Consider the following 18,584-nt stretch of genomic DNA (forward strand, 5'->3'; position numbering starts at 1 on the left):
TGACGTGTTCAAGACCTTTCACATTTCAAACTGCCAATTTTCTCAACAACAATTATTAACGAAAGTGCAAGGCTTTGGGTTAGGGTAGGTTAACTAGATAAAAGCAGACATTTTCATGGCTTATCCTCTTGATCGCTTTGCCTTATCTCTCAACCAATCTTGTTGAGAATTTCGGTCGACACAGAATCTAATTGGTTCTTGGAAGGGGCCAAGCGGATAAGCAACCAAAAAGTTTCAGCTAAATATTTTGTAAAAAATTGATCAAATTATACAATCTCGACTTTGGTTCTGTAGTTGCGTGATTATCCAGTTGCACTTGTTCGTTGAACAGAATCATTAGCTGTTTTTTTACCCCATTCTATAGTAGGGTCTCTTTTTAAACATGGTTGATTATTTAGGAATGGGTCAAGTGTAAACACAAAAAACTGCATCAGAGCAGAGCATGAGACAAGCCATTGAGTACGGCACTAGTGGAGAGGAAAGCTCTTGGAAACCTCGCTGGAAGACGTTTCAGTATTGCGTTGCCTCCTGATTGAGTGCTTGACCAAAGAGATGGCATTCAATGAAAACTCTCACAGCGGGAATAAATCTGATCAGGAGGTAACGAATAGCTCTACAAAACCTCGCTAAAGGACGTTAGAGCTTGGTTCGAGATTGCCACTCCGTTATATACACTGATATACTCAATCAACAAGCAGGCTTGAATCTCTATATGCAAAATATGACAAATACCGCGCACTATTAGTTTAGTTTGAATGAACTTTTTCTCACTTCACAATTTTAGAACTGTAACAGCTTATCAAACGTCAATAACAATCACTACAAGAGCTAAAGCACCAAAATTAAAGCACCAAAAGATCTCTACAGTGGTGACCCCGACGTGAATCTAATCTTTACACATCAAGATGGACCAGAATGTTGCAGCACTGCCGGTTATTCAAACCGACTATTTNCGCATAATGCGCAATTTCAATATGTTATTTCAAACCAAGAATGTTTCTTCTACTGGGTTGCGAAAACACTTGGCAACTTCAATTCAGACATTAGATCTCACTGAGGGAGAACAGGACTTTTTAGCCTGTCACCTTGGGCACGATATCCAAACCCATAGGGCCTTCTACCGAAAACAAGACGTTGCAATCGAGCTTGGATGTATTGCGAAGCTATTACATGTGTGGTGACCCTTGATGGGCTCCCTGAGGAAATTGTTGTTGGAGAATAAAAGTTACGAAAAGAACACGTAAATTACTGATCTCTACAGTGGTGACCCCGACGTGAATCTAATCTTTACGCATCAAGATGGACCAGAATGTTGCAGCACTGCCGGTTATTCAAACCGACTATTTAGATGCTGCGTCGGTAAAATTAACCGGCCTATGGGAGAATGGGAGAATTCCGCCGAGGCTTGGTTTCGATAGGCAGAGGCCCAGTTCGCTGGGGCTGGAATTACGTCCAAGGGAACGAAATTCGAACGCGTGTTAGTTGCCTTAAATGAAGAACAATGCAACCGAGTCTTATATATCACGCAGCCTACCGCCGGTAAAGAATACTCTAATTTGAAATCTGCCCTGTTGGCCAAGTACAAGAAAAGCCCCATGGAAAACGCACGACCATTGCTATTTTCTCTCCACATTGGATCGTTGCTTCCAAGTGGGTTCCTCACCAGGTGCATGCAATTGGTTCAAGAAGACGACAAGGAATCAAACCTATGTCGTCAGATATTCTTCTTGAAATAGCCCATTGAATTGTTTTGCAAGTTAACTCCACATTTGGAAAAGTCCATATCGAGTATTGACTACGAGGGAGAATTTTTTCACTCTTGATATCAATGGTCACCACAAAAACGTCACGGTTGACCGCTTAAAACTCGCCGACTTCCATCAGCCTTTGTCTAGCCGAGTTCTTTCACACATAACCCTTCGAGGATGCCACATTTATCCACCCGTGCGCATAAATGCTCAATAATTGTTCTACATGCTTTCTTTACGATTTCAAGGCCTCCCAAGTGGGGAAGATCTGTAGTGACCCTTGATGGGCTCCCTGAGGAAATTGATGTCGGAGAATAAAAGTTACAAAAAGAACACGTGAATTACTGATCTCCATACATGCCTCAAAAGAAGGCGAAATCAACAAAAGTATGGGGAAAAGTCTATCCAACAGGGCTGTGAGACAAGCAATTGAGGAAGAATTTGGAAATGCGAGTTCAGATGAGGAACCAGTGAATGACTCGCTGATGCAACAAAATACAAGAGAGAAGAAAGAAAAATTAGCTCGCTTTCGGAGGAAGTGAAAGCAGCGGTTTTAAAACATTTTGATATTGAAATTTCGGCAAAGACTCCACCAAATGCAATTCATTGTAAGGATTTTTTGACGAAAGCGAAATATTCTATTCCCTGGCGTATGGTGAATCAAGTCGTTCAAAATGAGGTGGCAAAGAGAAATCGATTGGCACATTGCAACGAGCAAACTTCAACTCCCAAGTGATGTCCACGACGAACCGAACAAGAAAGCACCTGATGATACTTGGATTTTTCTTTGAGAACTCGAATATCAAATAAATGTGTTAAATGTAACGATGTTAACTTATTGAGGCGAATGCAAGGTTTGGTTTGTTATGCAAGTGTCTCGCATTTTAAAAGATTAGGTGTCGACCAATCTAAAGGCAAAGAATCATTGAAAAAAATTATCATTCTCATAAGAAGAGAGAAAGGAGGGTCATGGAATGTGAAATATTTTAAAGAGAACAAAAAATCATTCATCATAGTGGCTGCATTTAAAAATCCAGATCTGGCTAGTTCAGGACGTAAGGTTTGATCAGGAATTTTAGTCAGAAATTTGTGTAAGTCTGACTTAAATCCTGCTCCTGGATACACGCCTACATACGCCCTACAAATATTTGAAGGCAGCAAATTGAACAATGAAGGAGCCCGAGAAAAAAAAGAGAGCTAGACTTCATTGTTTTAACTAGCCTGGATTCTCCTGGGCTTAGACGTGCTCTCAAAATGTACGTTAAGCCACTACGGTCATTAGAATTGACATTAAGTCGGGGTTGGGACAAAATTTTTCATTTTAAGTGGATACTTTTAATCGGAATCCAAAACTTGAAATGGGAAAAAATTGAAAAAGGAGCTTATCATCACTTTACAACATTCTCAAGATTTCAATTTGACGAAGTGTTCAATAATTACTGGTCAGTTGATTCGCCTATCTATTGGTTGGCGACATACATGGGCTTACTTTTGGATGAATTTTACTGACCAAGTCTCCCCATCTTTACCGCTATTGCTAAAACACATTTTCTCTTGCTGTTACTGGATTAAGGTGCCTGCTTTTCAGTCCAGAAATGACAAGAACTCTTGCTATTATTGCGTAATTCAGCATACATTTTAGCACAGCAATACCAAGAAAGTTTTGCTTTTCCTGTCCTGAGATGGCTGCTGAATCCAGGAATGGCAAGAACTTTTGCTTTTCCTGTCCTGACATGGGCCACTCTCATCTTGGAATGAACCCACTGGGTCCCATTATACCAACACTGTTGATGCCATGGGTAATACAATTGCTCGTCAACGTCCTCAGGCTTGCAGGATTCACAAACAATGGGGACAAAATGCATGGAATTGTATTCTTCCATGTTCTTGGAACAGTTGAGTTGCTCCACCGCGTCGCCTTAATGGTCAGGATAGTGGACAACGAAACTCCCAAGGAACGCCAGGCTTTCACTCAAACTAAAGGTGCCATCAGGGGCCGAAGCTGGTGGAACACAAGGCCAAACCCTACTCTTTACTCACTTATCCCATTCTTCTATCTAGCACCAGCACCCAATTACCATCACCGATGATCTTTCCGGTCGCACACTTATTATTGATTCTGGTGCGACCGTGTCAGTCCTGCCCAAAGGCCCAGGTGACACGGTCAACGATGATTTCAAGCTTGTCGCAGCTAATGGCGCAACCATTCAAACATAAGGGTGTGAACCACTAGAAATCTCTTATGGTGTCAAGAAATACAATTGGAATTTTGTGAAGGGTGACGTCAACAACTGCTACATTGGCCGAGATTTTTGAGTCGCTTCAGTTTTCTTATTGATGTGGCAACGAGAGAAGTGCACGAGCACACTCCCAGCAAACTGGGTTCTGTGTTGGCTATTCTCAATGAGGAGGCTTTGTTAGCAAATAACTCATTCCATGTCATGTTCTCGTTGGGAGCGTATTGAGATGACCGTTTTATTATTTGACTAGAACGGGTTTATATACATGTTGACTAGAAAGATAAGTGCGAGCATGAGCAATCACACCACCATGGTCCAGCTCCCTCAAGTAATCATAAACCAGTGAAAGCCATCTTAGATGCTTGACATGACCATGACATTTTCGCCAAGCAATCAGAACCTATTCCTCCTGTTCGTCACAAGGTCCTTCACGTTATCGAAACGGAAGGTCGACCCTTATCAATAAAGCCTCGGCGACATAATCCCGAAAAAGCCAAGGCCCTTCAAATGGAGTTAAACAAGATGATTTCCACTGGTATAATGCGGCCTTCACAATCACCTAACGCCTCGCCTGTTCATTTGGTCAAGAAATCTAGTGGCGATTGGCGGGTTGACTCGATTCTAAAACCAAGCCAGATTTACATCCTCTTCCCCATTTACACAATTTCTCTTTTCATCTTCATGGAGCACAATTCTTTAATAAATTGGATCTCTTACGAGCTTAAAACTAAGTACAAATGAAGGAGAGTGATATTGACGAGACGGCCATTACCACCATGTTTGGTCCATTTGAATACGTGCGAATGCCTTTTGGACTGAGAAATGCCGGACGAACATTCCAGAGAATGATAGACGAGATGTTTCGAGGTCTAGATTTTGTGTTTGCATATGTTGACGACGTAGTCATTGCAAGAAAAAATCTTGATGAACATAGAAATCACCTTTTGTTACTGTTCAAGCGTCTTCGCCAATACAGACTAGTATGCTCTAAGTCTAAATCAGTGTTTGCAGTCCCTTCATTGGATTTTTTAGGTTATTGAATTTCTCCTCTGGGTCTTGAACCAATGCCGTCTAAAGTTCAGGCTATCCGAAATTATCCATTGCCTGAAACAAGTAAACAATTGAGACGCTTTTTGGGTCTTGCAAACTTCTATCACAGATTTATCAAGGGGTGCTTCGGAACTTATACAACCACTCAATGCCTTATCAGCACTTCGTGATTCCAAGTTAATGTGGAGCGATGACACAACCCAAGCATTTAATAATGTAAGAGCAGCCTTAGCAATTGCTACCCATCTCTCATTCCCATCTCAGTCTGGGCCCCCTCGTGTAGTGTGCGATGCCTGAAAGGTTGATGTGGGGGCCGCTCTTGAACAATTGGTAAATGGTGTGTGGCAGCCCATAAGTTTTTTCAGTCACAAATTGTCCCGTACAGAGGCTCGATATAGTCGGTTTGATCGCGAGCCACATGCAATTTACACTTTAATTTTTTTGTTGAAGGCACATCATTCTACGTTATGACCGATCACAAACCATTGGAATTCGCCATAAAAAGTTTCCCTCCAAAACAAGCAGATGCCCAAGCCCGCCGACTGGCATACATTACACAATTCACGACAGACATACGCTACATCAAAGGAAGTGAGAAAATTGTGGCTGGCAGTCTAAGTCGTGCTCCGGTTCCAGATGAGACTCAAGAACTAGTGACAGACCTGGACGTCATGACGGTAACTGACCCTTTCCTTCAGCTTGTAGCTCTTGAGCAGAGCAGGGATTCGTCATTAACTTCCATTCCGCTCAATCATCCTTACTTGACCAAGAGACAGTTCGGCATATTACAGTTATGGCGAGATTCGACAATTCGAATCTGAAATATGGGATGGGGTAATTAGTGCCCTTGGGATCGAACACACCCGGTCAACGGCTTGTCATCCCCAATGCAATGGCTTAGTGGAGCGGATGCACGGAAGTCTGAAGAATTCCATTAAAGCTGCTTTACTAGAGGACGAATTATGGCTAGGGATATTGCCCATTCTTCTTCTGAATCTTTGAAGTACACCTAAAGAAGATATCAGATTCAGTCCATCTCAGTTGGCATTAGGCCATTCTCCCAGATTTCCAGGAGCAATGTTCAACCCGATTCAAAGGGGGGAAATTTCTCAAAGTCTCGAATATCGCAATCTCATTAATATCATGAACACTCATGGCTATACCAAACTTAAACGTCACGGAATGAGTGTTCCTCACCATGATCCATCTTTAAAGAACCCTTCCTTTGTTTTTGTCGGAGAAGAAGCTGGTTCGGGTCTCAGTCGTCCATATTGTGGTCCATATCAAGTGTTGACTACGAGGGAGAAATTTTTCACTCTTGATATCAATGGTCACCTCAAAAACGTCACGGTTGACCGCTTAAAACTAGCCAACTTCCATCATCCTTTGTCAAGCCGAGTTCCTTCATATATAACCCTTCGAGGACGCCACATTTATCCATCCATGCGCCTAAATGCTCAATAATTGTTCTACATGCTTTCTTTACAATTTCACGACCTCCCAAGGGGAGAGATCTGTGGTGACCCTTGATGGGCTCCCTGAGGAAATTGTTGTTCGAGAACAAACGTTATGAAAAGAACACGTGAATTACTGATCTCCACACGTCCATACACAATATTGAGTTCTACACATCAAAATCACCCAGGATGGTCTGGTCTGTTGACCCAGGATGGTCTGTTGACCCAGGATGGTCTGTTGACCCATGATGGTCTGTTGACCCAGGATGGTCTGTTGGCCCAGGATGGTCTGTTGACCCAGGATGGTCTGTTGACCCAGGATGGTCCGCTGCATACCAGTCAATTGTATATGAACCAGTCTAGTCAAAGAAATAGGGTCAGTCACGAAGCTTTCACCACAATGATAACATGTGTTCCATTATAAAATGAATATTCTTTTGAAATTGAAGCTTGAGAAGAAACAGCTGCAGGATTGTACTAGAAAATGACCACTAGATGGCAATACCTCAAAGGTTGATGACCAAATTCAAATTGGCATAGTTATGTAGCTTGTGGGACCACATAAATCTTCAGTTTTACTAAGATTCGATTGCAAAAATAGTTTCTTTGTGTGCTATGGGACTGGTACTACATTTTCCACTCATTTTGAGATAAGTGGTTTGATTGTGTCAAAAAGTAATGGCATTGAGGGTTGATCTGGAAGGGTATGGAGGAAGATATCTAGGTCCTCCTTGAATTTGGCAAGTGGATTTTTTTTTTCATTTTTTATTAATGTATTGTATTAGCTCGGTACGAATTTAAAGGCACATCTCTGGAAGTCCATGGCTAGGGTCATTATCAAATATGAAAAAAGCAAATGGCTTTTTTGACAAAACGGGATTTATAATTGCAGAAAAGCTGCAAAAAACTTGAGAAAATGTTGAAATAGCAGTGAAAATGAGCAACGAAGGAGTGAAAGTGCAAAAACAACTTGTAATAATGTAAAAACCTGAAATTTTGGGACCTTTTTTTATCATTTTTTTAAAGCCAAACTTCCAATTTTCTACTTCTTTAGCCATTTTTCGACTTTCTCGACCAATTTCTTACCTTTTTCTCACTCTTTTTAACATTTTAGGACATTGTTGTCCGTTGGGTGTCAATTTGGATCGTTATCTGCTTCATTCTCAATTTGTTGTTCCCTTTTTGGGACCTTTTTATTCACTTTTGTGCAACTTTTTTTTACTTTCTCGACCCTTTTCTTAACTGATTCTCACTCTTTTTCACGTTTTAGGACATTGTTGTCCGTTGGTTGTCAATTTGTATCCTTATCTGCTTCTTTCTCAATTTGTTGTTCCTTTTTCGGGACCTTTTTATTAACTTTTGTGCAACATGATCAGATGAAGGATTAAATCATCAACCAGAACATCTTAGCACTTCATTTTGGTGTTTTCACTGGCTTTAACAAGCGCTGCAGAGAATGTAATCCCTGGTTTAATCAAAATGAAAAATTATGATTTGTGTAGCTGTTGCCACTTAAACTTTAAATAATATATGGTCGACCAACGAGTTATATCAAATTCAACTCCCTAAGTTGTTTGGAAAAGTCTACCCTCAGCACCAAAACAGTATGCTCTCGAAGATAGTCAAAGAATTTGTTCACCATGAAATCAGTATCAATTGAAAACGTGTCCCGATACCGAACGATCCAAAGAAAATGTTAATTTCTTGTCAACTTGTCTAGAAAATACTGCTGGGTGCCTAAATTTTGTAGGAGATCAAAATGCATCAAAGGGGCTAAAACGAGGCTAATAGAGACCTTTCGCCTTTGTCGCTTTTTCTTTTGCATTACTCAACGTATTTTTGCATATCAACACATTTTTTGTCAGATTTTTACAACATTTTTTAAAGTTTTTCTTTAACTTAAAGAAATATTTCTGTCGGCTAGGAAGGCATTTTTTCCGAAGCCCACTGATAGCCAAAATTGACAATGGTTGTCTTCACACCTCAGGTGCACATATAACACCTAATAGAAATACGCCTTTGTGATGTTGGTGACTTGTGTCCTGTTATAGAAGAATACAACAATTAGTTCAGCGCACCATTGTTGTGGAATTTTCAACCTTTGATTCCGAACGAAACGAATGAGTTTACATGGATACCATATCCAAACCAAACACATCTTAGTAAATGTCTGTGCCTTAAGGGGGTTAGTTACAAGGCTGCAGTTGCACTTCAGGCATCCTGAACTGCAATCACAGCAATAACTGGTTCATAATTTGTTTTTATCAATAGAAAAGATGAAGAGAGTTCGTACAGTAGTGATTAAAACGTTAAAAGTACGTTTAAGGGTGCCTGAAGGGTAAGTGGAGCCATCTATCTATAAAGCTCTTAGAGGCACAGCATTTTACTTAAATGACTTGGTTTGGATTAAGAACCTGTGTCAACTCGTTGTTTTGGAACGGAATTGAGGTTTCAAAATTCCACTGCAATGGTGCGCTGAACTCGTTGTCGTACTCTTCTACTACAGGGCACTATTGGTGACCACATCATTTACAGATTGTTTAGAGATTTTTTGGACACCCTGTGCTACCTACTAGTATTAAGTTCTAGAATTGTACTCGTTAGAATCAACTGAAAGCACATTGATTACCTGAAACGTTTTGGAAATGAAAGGCGTCAATTGTCATCGTTTTGTAGTGGTTTGCAAGGAGCAAGCAACACATGGAAAAATTAGACAAATGCTCTCCCTTATGGTTGCCAAACAAAATGCATTCATCAAATTAGCCCATACAAGAAAGCTTTGCTCGATGATGAGCAGTGCGCTGTAGGAAATATTCGTTTGAGTTATGGACCTGCTCGATTCAAATTACTTCCGTTTCCTTTAATCAAAGCCGCTAATAAAAGCCAACTTACGTTCATAAAGAAAACCTGAACATCAGCTAAACTTATTCAGGTTTTTTATTCTATTGATGGTTAAAATAATGGTTGATTGGTGAATGAAATGAACTTGGCAAGGGAAAATCGATTCACTTAAGAATTATCGCATAATTTTTTGACGCCGTTCAGGTAGAAAACTTGTCTAATATCCGGGTGAAAAATCATGGTTGCATAGCACAGCCTTAGTCGTCACAGAGAGTTTGGATTCGGTATAAATGTCGCCGTGAACAGCATTGCCATCATGATCGGCCTTCTTCGTTCATGATCATGAGAGCTTTAACCAATTTAGCCATTCTTTCCTTGACACTTGTCTCCAGGATTGCCTCTCGGTTAGTTTCATAACCTTAACTCGAGGAATGTTTCCTTTTTCGTAGTTATGTGTTGTTGTTGCTTTTTTCAGAAACCTTGCTTCCCAATCCTTTGTGCAACTTTCTTCCAATCCCAAGTCTGGGCCCATTCCTTATTGCGAGAACGGCAAATGGATCAGTTGCGAGCAAGTCACCGTTGACCTGATGGCATTGAGAAGCAAGCAACCCTTGATTCTGCCCAATGGAGAGAAGGTCAGCCCTTTTGAATCCTCACCAGGTAACCAATGTTCATTTTGAACCCCCATTTCCCGGATCTATTTCCATTATGTCACTATCCTGCTCTCACTTACTCTGTGAATAGGATCTGAGTCCGGATCAACCACGGCGTTTTATCAATCTGAGGACCTGTTGAACTCCATGACCATCACTTTCTTCGCCTCGGGCTCCAATGAAGTCAATGCCGTCCTTCATGAGGGCGACCAAGTATTCAACTTGGCGCCTTGCGACCAAACTGGTGGTGAATGTCACGTTTTAGCCGAGGAGGATCCGGACTTGTTCAATGTGGAGGAGACCTCGACCAACTCCACAATGAGGGACTTGGAGTTGATGGTGAGTACTCAATTCCTATTCCTTATGTTTGCATTTTGGCATGGGAAGTGATCCCCATTACATTACACAACCAACCCTAGACCAAGACCGCCATAGAGCAACTCACTGATGTGGAGGACCGACAAGAGCAAGGTCGATTCCAACAAGATGCTGATGGGACGTACGTGGCCACCATCAAGATCTACTACACCAATCAATTTGCCCAAACTGTATCCAACGTGAATGCCTACATCTCGAACATGATCAGTCAAGCCAATGCTTGCTTCAGGAACTCACAAACCCAGATCCGTTTGCGATTGCTCTGTACCCAACAACTGAACAACATCACTGAAAACCGAGATCCGGGTCAAATTTTGACCCAATTTGTTAACATTAAAGGTGAGGAGGACCACATTCAAGCGCATACAGGTGGTTTTAACCAATAGGCCAGTACTACTAGCCAGGTTCAAGTGATCAGACTAGCATGATGCCAAATAGACTTTCTAAAAACCAAAGTTTCACAGGTAGCCCAGCCAATCTGCGAGGAACGGCCGATTTCGCCCATCTCCTTGTGCGAGAGACTGTTCCAAGCAATTGCGGAATTGGCTACGTCGGGAGCACACAAGTTCCGTTTGGGGTGTCCAAGAAGGATTGCGCCATTGCCAATTATACCTTTAGCCACGAGATTGGTCATAACTTGGGATGCAGCCATGACCGTGCCAATTCGCCCAATGCTAATCCCAATGGTTATGCATTCGGTTACCTGATTCCTGGCACTGGACACCGAACTACAATGGCGTAAGTCCACTACTATCATCTTTCCACAGGTTATAGAATTGGGGGTAATTGTTGATCGCAAAATCGTCAAATGTTGCAGATATTGGAATCCTAACCATCAATCTAGGTTGAACCTTTACTCCAACCCAAGTGTACTGTTCCAGAACGTCCCAATTGGCAATGCCCAGAACAATTGCGCTCGCAAGATCCGAGAAAACGCCCGGATATTTGCCAGTATTGGCTCGGACACCGACTCATGTGGTAGGATGTGCAACCTAGGATTGTCGCATTTGGGGCAACGTTTTTGGTCCATAGAGTCACATCACTAGAAGCAAGAGCAAAAAAGTCGTAGACTGAGGTCAGATCTTTTTATTCCAGGATCCACCACAACCACCTCCACCACCACCACTCCTTCAACAACGGAGACCGTCATCTCAACCTGTTCGACTTCATTCTCCCGATTTTTGCCCACTGGATCAAGAGTGGTGGTTCAGTATCCACTTTCTGGAAACTATGGCAATAATCAACGATGTTGGTGGACATTTGTGGTAAGTAAGAGCTTTGCCAAAAATGAGTTGGAGTGTTAGAAATCATTTCTGGCTACCAGGATAGATATTTCTGTATGTAAAGTACTGGGTATGGATGCCAACAGTGCACAACAGAGATCAATTGTGTGGGTTAGGCATTGATTGCTCTCAGTAAATAAATAGCGTACATATTAACATCCTGTTTTTTAGACCTCATCTGGCCGGCAGCTCAGACTGAGAATCGAGAGAATTGATATTGAATTCCAAAGTCAATGTGGTTACGATATGCTCGCTTTCTTTGGAACAACTTCCGGGAACCTGGGCTTCTGCGGCTCTGGACCTTTCAATGATTACACCTCTGCGGGCAATTTCATTCGTCTGAGATTCACTTCGGATGGCTCCGTGGTTAGAAGAGGCTTCAAAGTCACTGTTCGAGGTGATTGTTTGCCTTTCTATCACACTTGCAAATTGTCAATCTATTACTCATTACCAAATTTTCTCTTTCGCTTCCAGCCATATAAAGAAAGAAATGGATCCTGGACCTAATGTTCACCCCATATCATGCATACATAACATTTCGGCGAGATTTCGTCCCAAGGCATTTCCCATTGTTTCATGTTCCAAGCAGCTCTTTCTGACGAATAAAAAGCCTAATCAAATTTCGAATGCCCCGTGACCAGGGATGGGAAATTATTAACCATTTTTGACACCCTGGCAGAAAATTGTGGCAGAAAACGGCAGATTTTGGTCCAAAATAAGTGGCAGGAAATGGCAGAAAATAGAAATTTTCCAATTCATTGAAATCAACTTTTTATCATACTAACATAAGTTTTCAATTCGTTTTCATGTGTGACTGTAGCCTTGACCTGCTGGGAGGTTTTTTTATATTGAAGCGAGTATGGCCAATCATCAGAGACTAATCTTTCATCAAAAACTAAATATTTGTTAAACGATTTCCTTACATGTCGAACAATTGTGTCAATGAAAATTTGGAAGTTTTGGAAGTACTAAAATCGTGGTAGTTCTTGCTGCGATTGCCTGACTAGCTCACACAACTGAAATCCAAAGGTGACGACTGTATCCAAGAATCCTGCTCTAGGCACTAGGCAGAAGACGCCGATAGATAAGTGGGGAGTGAGTGGATGCATGTGCTCCCTCCTTGTGGTAAAAATCAGGATTGTTAGAAAGCTAGGAAAGTCCAAGTATGTTTCCAATGTAACATAAGAGATTAGGTTTGATTCCAAAAGAACCCAAGTTTGATCCAAGAAAAATCAGTGTTACTTTTTTGTGACGAACTAACAGGTTTCCAATATTCCGCTAGTGATGACACATGCCACTGAAAATTTAAATTGGTAGCTCTAGTCACAACCTCTCCTGACCATTTTCTACCCCCTGGCAGAAATTGGTGGCAGAAAATAGCAGAAATTGGTCCAAAATAAGTGGCCAAAAATGGCAGAAATTGGTCCAAAATAAGTGGCCAAAAATAGCAGAAAATGGCCAAAAATGTCAGGAAATATAACTCTTTGTAAATACTAGAAAAAGATGATTTTGAATAATACAATCACTTCCTTCAATTTTTAAGCCCACCTGTATGTAGTTTTGGCACATTGGAATGAGTATTTTGCATCAAATGTGAGATACAACCACTAAGCATCATTGTAGTGTGATTGAGTTTGAATTTTGCCACCGCAATTGATTTGAGTCAGGGATGCCATTGGACCTAAACTTTTTATAGTCAAAATGACGATAATTCCATTTACAAAAAGCTGTATTGTATTCAATAACCATTTTCATGACTATAAATAAAGTGCAAGTGTTGTGGCTAGGCCTTGGATACTGCAATTGGTTTATGGATACTGTTATCAATTCAATCAACCATCAAACAATATAAATAGCAATATTTGAGGAACATTTTGCATTCCAGCCAATGCTATATCAATATGTTTTGTAGCAAAGGACACTTGAAAAACTTATCTGTGAGGTCTTGCCTTTTAATCGATATCCCGCCATCTATCAAATGTCCATAGTACTCTTCATTCTCCCTCACTTCTACTCACCATTGTCCTACCTTTTGTTCCCCTCCAATACCTAATCACTTCTTCAGTCACCATTCAATAATATACATCCATTCCCCGAATCCAATCCGGCTCTCTCCATTTATTTCATTCCCCCACATTATCCAACGCATATGATCCTTTTTGTCTTTGACATATTTTAGAATCAAGATCAGCCATCCTAAACACCAGTGGCCATTTTTGACCACCTTTAAGCAATTTCTGCCACTTTCTGCCATTTTCAGCCACTTGTGGCAGAGAGAGGCAGAAATTTGATCAATCTCGATTTTTCACATTGCTGGCGACAGCAGCTTGTCCTTTTGGAAGATAAGTCTTTGATGACCGGTTATAGACATTCGCAAGGTATCTGGCGAACAAAACGTAGTGGCTGAAGATCCCGAGTTGGTTGCTAAGGAAACTTTTTAAAGATCCCTGAAGTTTGCCATGGTTAAAGTGAGCCCAAAGGTGAAAAAATACTCTTTCCACCCCTCGCCCTTGGGTGCCCGGGCCCCTACGGAAAAGGGTGTTTCTATCCATTCATGGCACCGCCTACCCTGATGCCCGGGCTGGGAAAAGGCTGATCAGCCGCCATTTCGTGAGGCACGGCGTTAATAGCGACGTGACCGTTGGACTGCCGAATGTCTGGACTGTTAGAGGGCTAAGATTTGCAAGCACACCAAAGCACTGATGGGCCATATGGAGACTCCTTCGTCCCCCTTTCAAACCATCCACATTGACAGTCACTGGAAAATTCTTCTGCCTACCGTTACATCATTACCATCATTGACCGGTTTTCTCGTTGGCCGGAAACCATTTCATTGAGCAACGTTTCGGCCCCGAATTGCACTCGGGTCCTCTTAACGGGTTGGATTTGTCGATTCGGCATCCCGTAAACTAGAGCCTCTACCGTAAACTATTATGACCAATCGTGGTGCACAATTCAACTCTGCTCTGTGGAAGAAACTTGCCAGCTCTTTAGGCACCCAACTACATCATACAAATTCGTACCACCCAGAGTCAAACGGATTGGTAGAGTGATTTCATTGGCAATTGAAGGACTCCCTTAAAGCTAAATTGGCTGGTTGTCATTGGGTGCTCCATTTACCTTGGATGCTCTTTGGCATTCGCTGTGCTCCCAAGAAGGCTAACATCCTTTCACCCGCTCAATTGCTCTATGGCACTACACTCAAGGTTCTTGGGGCTTTTTGTGTCTCTCCCCATCAACACCTCACTTCGCTACGAAATGCCTTCACCCAACGAGGGATGAATTTGGATGTTCAGTGATTTCCATTCTTTTCTTACCGCCGGCGGTAAAAAAAAGCGAAATGGGCCGTTTGGCCGGGTGGCGGCTGCTTGGACAAGTTTGGCCAGAAACAATGTTTTTACATATATTAGCAATACCGTGGTCTCTATCATGGTTATTACGATTTAGAATCAATACAGAGACACCAAAGCATGCATTCCATTCAAAATATTCTTAATTGCCTACTTGGCAAATTTCTGTGTTTCACGCACCATCATCTCGTGAAATTGACTGAATTTTTTGCTGGGTTGAGCAGAGCTTTGCCCACTCAGACAGTACGAGATGAGGAGACTCAGTTCCGTTGATTTAGTGACTTGATGATTGCCGCATATGAAACGTAAGAAACGAACCTTTACCATTGAACATCTTAACCCAGTGTTATTCGACACCTCCGACCCGCTTCCAATAATCACTCGTTCTGGTCGCTCTTCGGCGCCACCTACCAGATTTCAACCCGGATGAATCCGGGTCTTCCGAGGGATTTGTGTGGCGATTCGTGAGCGATCCCCAACTCTTGAATGTGTTCTTGTACTTGTATTTCCCAAAATCTATTGACATCATTCCACGTGGAGTGACGACAATATTAGCTGACCGCTTTAAATCGACTGTTTCGACATGAATCGCTCTTGAGTGTATGTACTTAAAAACACAATCCATATCTTAAAGGTCTTTGGGTGTATGCACTTCTTCTGCATTTTTTGCTACTTCCATTGTTTTTGTTTGGTGTTGAGATGCTTGACAGCTTCTCCTGACTTGACCAAACCATTTATATCTGTAAAACATTCGTGTTTGCATAACAAAGGTCCCATGTAATCAAAACCGACATTGACCCATGGTTTTGGATTAGCCATTCTTATGGTTGGTAATGGAGACATTCTTCGTGAGGAATACGCACTGTATCGACACCTAGGGACCTTGCAGGTTCGAACAACTTTTTTAGCCTAGTTGAAACTACTCAACACCCAATGTTTTTGTCCACCCAATTCGAATGTCTATCTTTGGCTTATATTCATTTGCGACTGATGCACATGCAGGATCTTTTTCTCCGCAATTTTTCCTTTGATGTTACTTAATAAAGAGAAGGATGACTTCTGAGAACAAGGACTTATTCAGTTGTGGATCAAATAGGACACAAATCTAATCATTCAGTTGGCAAAAGTGCCCTAAGCAATAGCCCAAGACTCTCGAAAACATTCAATTCTATACTGTATCATAACATCGGAATCACATAAAGAGTGTCTTAGTATCAAGCATTGTAATTTCTTGTCAATAAATAAAGAAGTTTGACAATTAGAATTTGTTGCACTTTAGTGCATTGATTTCATTTTGTGTTCGATAAGTTTGTTGAGTTCATTCCTGTGTTTTTGTCTTGCTTTCCTAGCTTAAATACTGTATGTTCTTCATTCCTTGCTTTCCTCTGTCCCTTACTTCTTGTTTGCTATCTCCATCCTCGATTTGTACATGGAATTTGATGTGAAGTAGTTCATTCCGATTTTGCTTTGTTGTCCTGTAACTCAAAACAAGATTACAAAGCCTTTTAGTTTTTCTACTTTTTCTTGGTCTCTTGATTTTGCTGCTAATTGATAGGTCCTTTGCATTCATGATAGAAGCTATTTTTGAAAAAGTCAGCAAAGATGCTAGACAATGTTTGGACTTGGTATAAGCAAGGAAGGATCCTTCTGCAGTCAATGAGCCGTTTATTATGGAGGCCTTAGCTGTTTGGGTCAATGAAACCAGGGTGGTTCTTGAAGAACAGGCTCACCCAGTAGTTGGGAAGTCGACTGATTTGACCAATGTAGAGGTTGAAGTAGTATCTCCTCTTGAAATAGAGCAAAATAAGATAGCTTTGGAGAAAACAGTCTGTCCTGTTTACTGGAAGCAGCCTTGTCCTGAAGAAAGAAAAGGCTGTCAATTTGACCACCCTAAATGGTGTCAAAAACTTCTCAAGTTCGGCCTTAAGAAGTACAATAGTAAGAAGGGATGTTCAAAGGTAGATTGTCCTTTTTTTCACCCACACATGAGACTTAAGACGTGCTTTAATGTACGGTGTACCTCCGTCCACGTAGAAGGGAGGCAAAGAAAGGCGAGAAATAAGATAGCTCAATTTCGTAGTTTTAGAGCTGACCCTATTCCTAAACCTAATTACACCCCACACCCCTTCCTTAACCCATTTAACTTTCTCCCTCCCTCTCCTCCTACCCCCCACCCTCTCTCCCAATTCCCTCCTCTTCGTTCAAAGACCCAATCCACCCCTATTCCTATAAACACTCTCCTCCCTAATATTCCTTGCCCTACCCCTATTCCCACAATACCTTTCTATTCTAATGTAGCTGCCCAACCCATTTCCCCAAACCCAACTATCCCCATTAGCTCATGCTTTGCCTCCAGTAGAACGTAGGTTTGTTGATAAGAGGGATTTTTTACGGTTGGAGAGGATAGTCCAAGATCTTGTGAACTTAGTCTATCAAAAAAAAGCCCATAAAGGGGCTATATTTGAACATGCATTGTCTGATTTCTAAAAAAGACAGCCCAAAAGTTAAGATCTCAGAAGAACTAGCCGTTGAGAGAGAGACCATAGTTGGTTTCAGCTTAGTTCGTTGTGATAGGATACGCCCTGATAATCCGATATTCCCACATGGGGATGTATGTCTATATGTTAGGAATGATTTGCACATTAGTCATGTACAAATGACAAATCAAGACCTCTACATCTCCATTCGACATCTTTAAGGTCTTGATCTGTCTATTGTGACAATTTATAGACCCCTTCTTGTTCAGTAAGCTAGTTTTTGTCAGCTCGCAAAATCATAGGAAATGAGTTGGACCAGTCAGTTTGTTTGAAAGTTTTCTTTGTAGGGGACTTTAATTTTTAGGCTAGCGTTGTAGACTGGGAGGCTAATCCCAATGGGTATATTCCCATTTCAAAATCGACATCTCAGTCATTCAAAAAGGTTGAAAAATTTGCGATCTTGCGCAATTTCTCCCAGCATGGTGGTGTAGCCACTAGAGAGAACTCGAGTAGCGTTTTCGACTTAGTCTTTTCCAATGACCCTGATGTGATCCAGTATGTCCATGTGAGACCTAGTAATCTGTCAGATCATCGTGTTCTTGAGATAGGGTCGACCATAACTCAAAAGCCGGCGTGCTCTAGAGTAAAACCGGCCAAAAAGGTCGGTCTGGCTAAGTTCAAGGACTAAGTATATCAAGTACTTTGAACTTAAGTACAAAGATGAACATTGGCCGTAGATTATAGAAAGATTTGAAGAACTTGACCTGATTTCAATTCTGAAACAGGAATCGTCCATGGATGCGGCCATTGATAAATGAGCTTCAGTTTTTAAGGAAGTTTGCTCTAGTTTAGCATTCTCTGAATGGGTTCCGAATGGTGGAACACGGACAAAAATTCCAAAATACAGGATGACTTTGTTCAAAAAAGAGTTGCAAACAAGCGAGAAGGCTGAAGATCAGTTCGAATCCAGTAATTGTGCGTAGTGTCCAAAAAAAATTGGACGTAGTTCAGGGTAAGATGAAGGCCTTCATCGAAAATGACCAATCTTCTTGTTGTTGAAAGGGACTCTGGGTATCTCTTTGTGTGTTTGTGGGATCAAGATCCTTC

General features: G+C 41.5%; 1 protein-coding gene across 1 annotated transcript; it reads left to right on the forward strand.

The window, feature by feature from the left end:
- The first annotated feature begins 9,634 nt into the window (after positions 1–9,634).
- On the forward strand, positions 9,635–12,270 carry LOC131882575 (peptidyl-Asp metalloendopeptidase-like). Its single transcript, XM_059229766.1, has 9 exons — positions 9,635–9,740; positions 9,812–9,996; positions 10,081–10,328; positions 10,409–10,706; positions 10,832–11,105; positions 11,185–11,345; positions 11,463–11,632; positions 11,822–12,047; positions 12,125–12,270. The coding sequence occupies exons 1-9, from the start codon at positions 9,673–9,675 to the stop codon at positions 12,130–12,132; spliced, it is 1,638 nt and encodes a 545-aa protein (XP_059085749.1). The 5' UTR covers positions 9,635–9,672; the 3' UTR covers positions 12,133–12,270.
- The last annotated feature ends 6,314 nt before the right edge of the window (positions 12,271–18,584 follow it).

Source organism: Tigriopus californicus, chromosome 6, assembly GCF_007210705.1.
Source record: "Tigriopus californicus strain San Diego chromosome 6, Tcal_SD_v2.1, whole genome shotgun sequence".
Classification (NCBI taxonomy): Eukaryota; Metazoa; Arthropoda; class Copepoda; order Harpacticoida; family Harpacticidae; genus Tigriopus; species Tigriopus californicus.

What these genes read in the sequence shown, in the direction of transcription:
- LOC131882575 (XM_059229766.1), top strand. Translation starts at nt 9,673, where the DNA reads ATGATCATGAGAGCTTTAACCAATTTAGCCATTCTTTCCTTGACACTT. An exon ending in GGACACCGAACTACAATGGC is followed by an intron (nt 11,106 to 11,184) that starts GTAAGTCCACTA and finishes CAAATGTTGCAG; the next exon opens with ATATTGGAATCCTAACCATC. An exon ending in GATGTTGGTGGACATTTGTG is followed by an intron (nt 11,633 to 11,821) that starts GTAAGTAAGAGC and finishes CCTGTTTTTTAG; the next exon opens with ACCTCATCTGGCCGGCAGCT.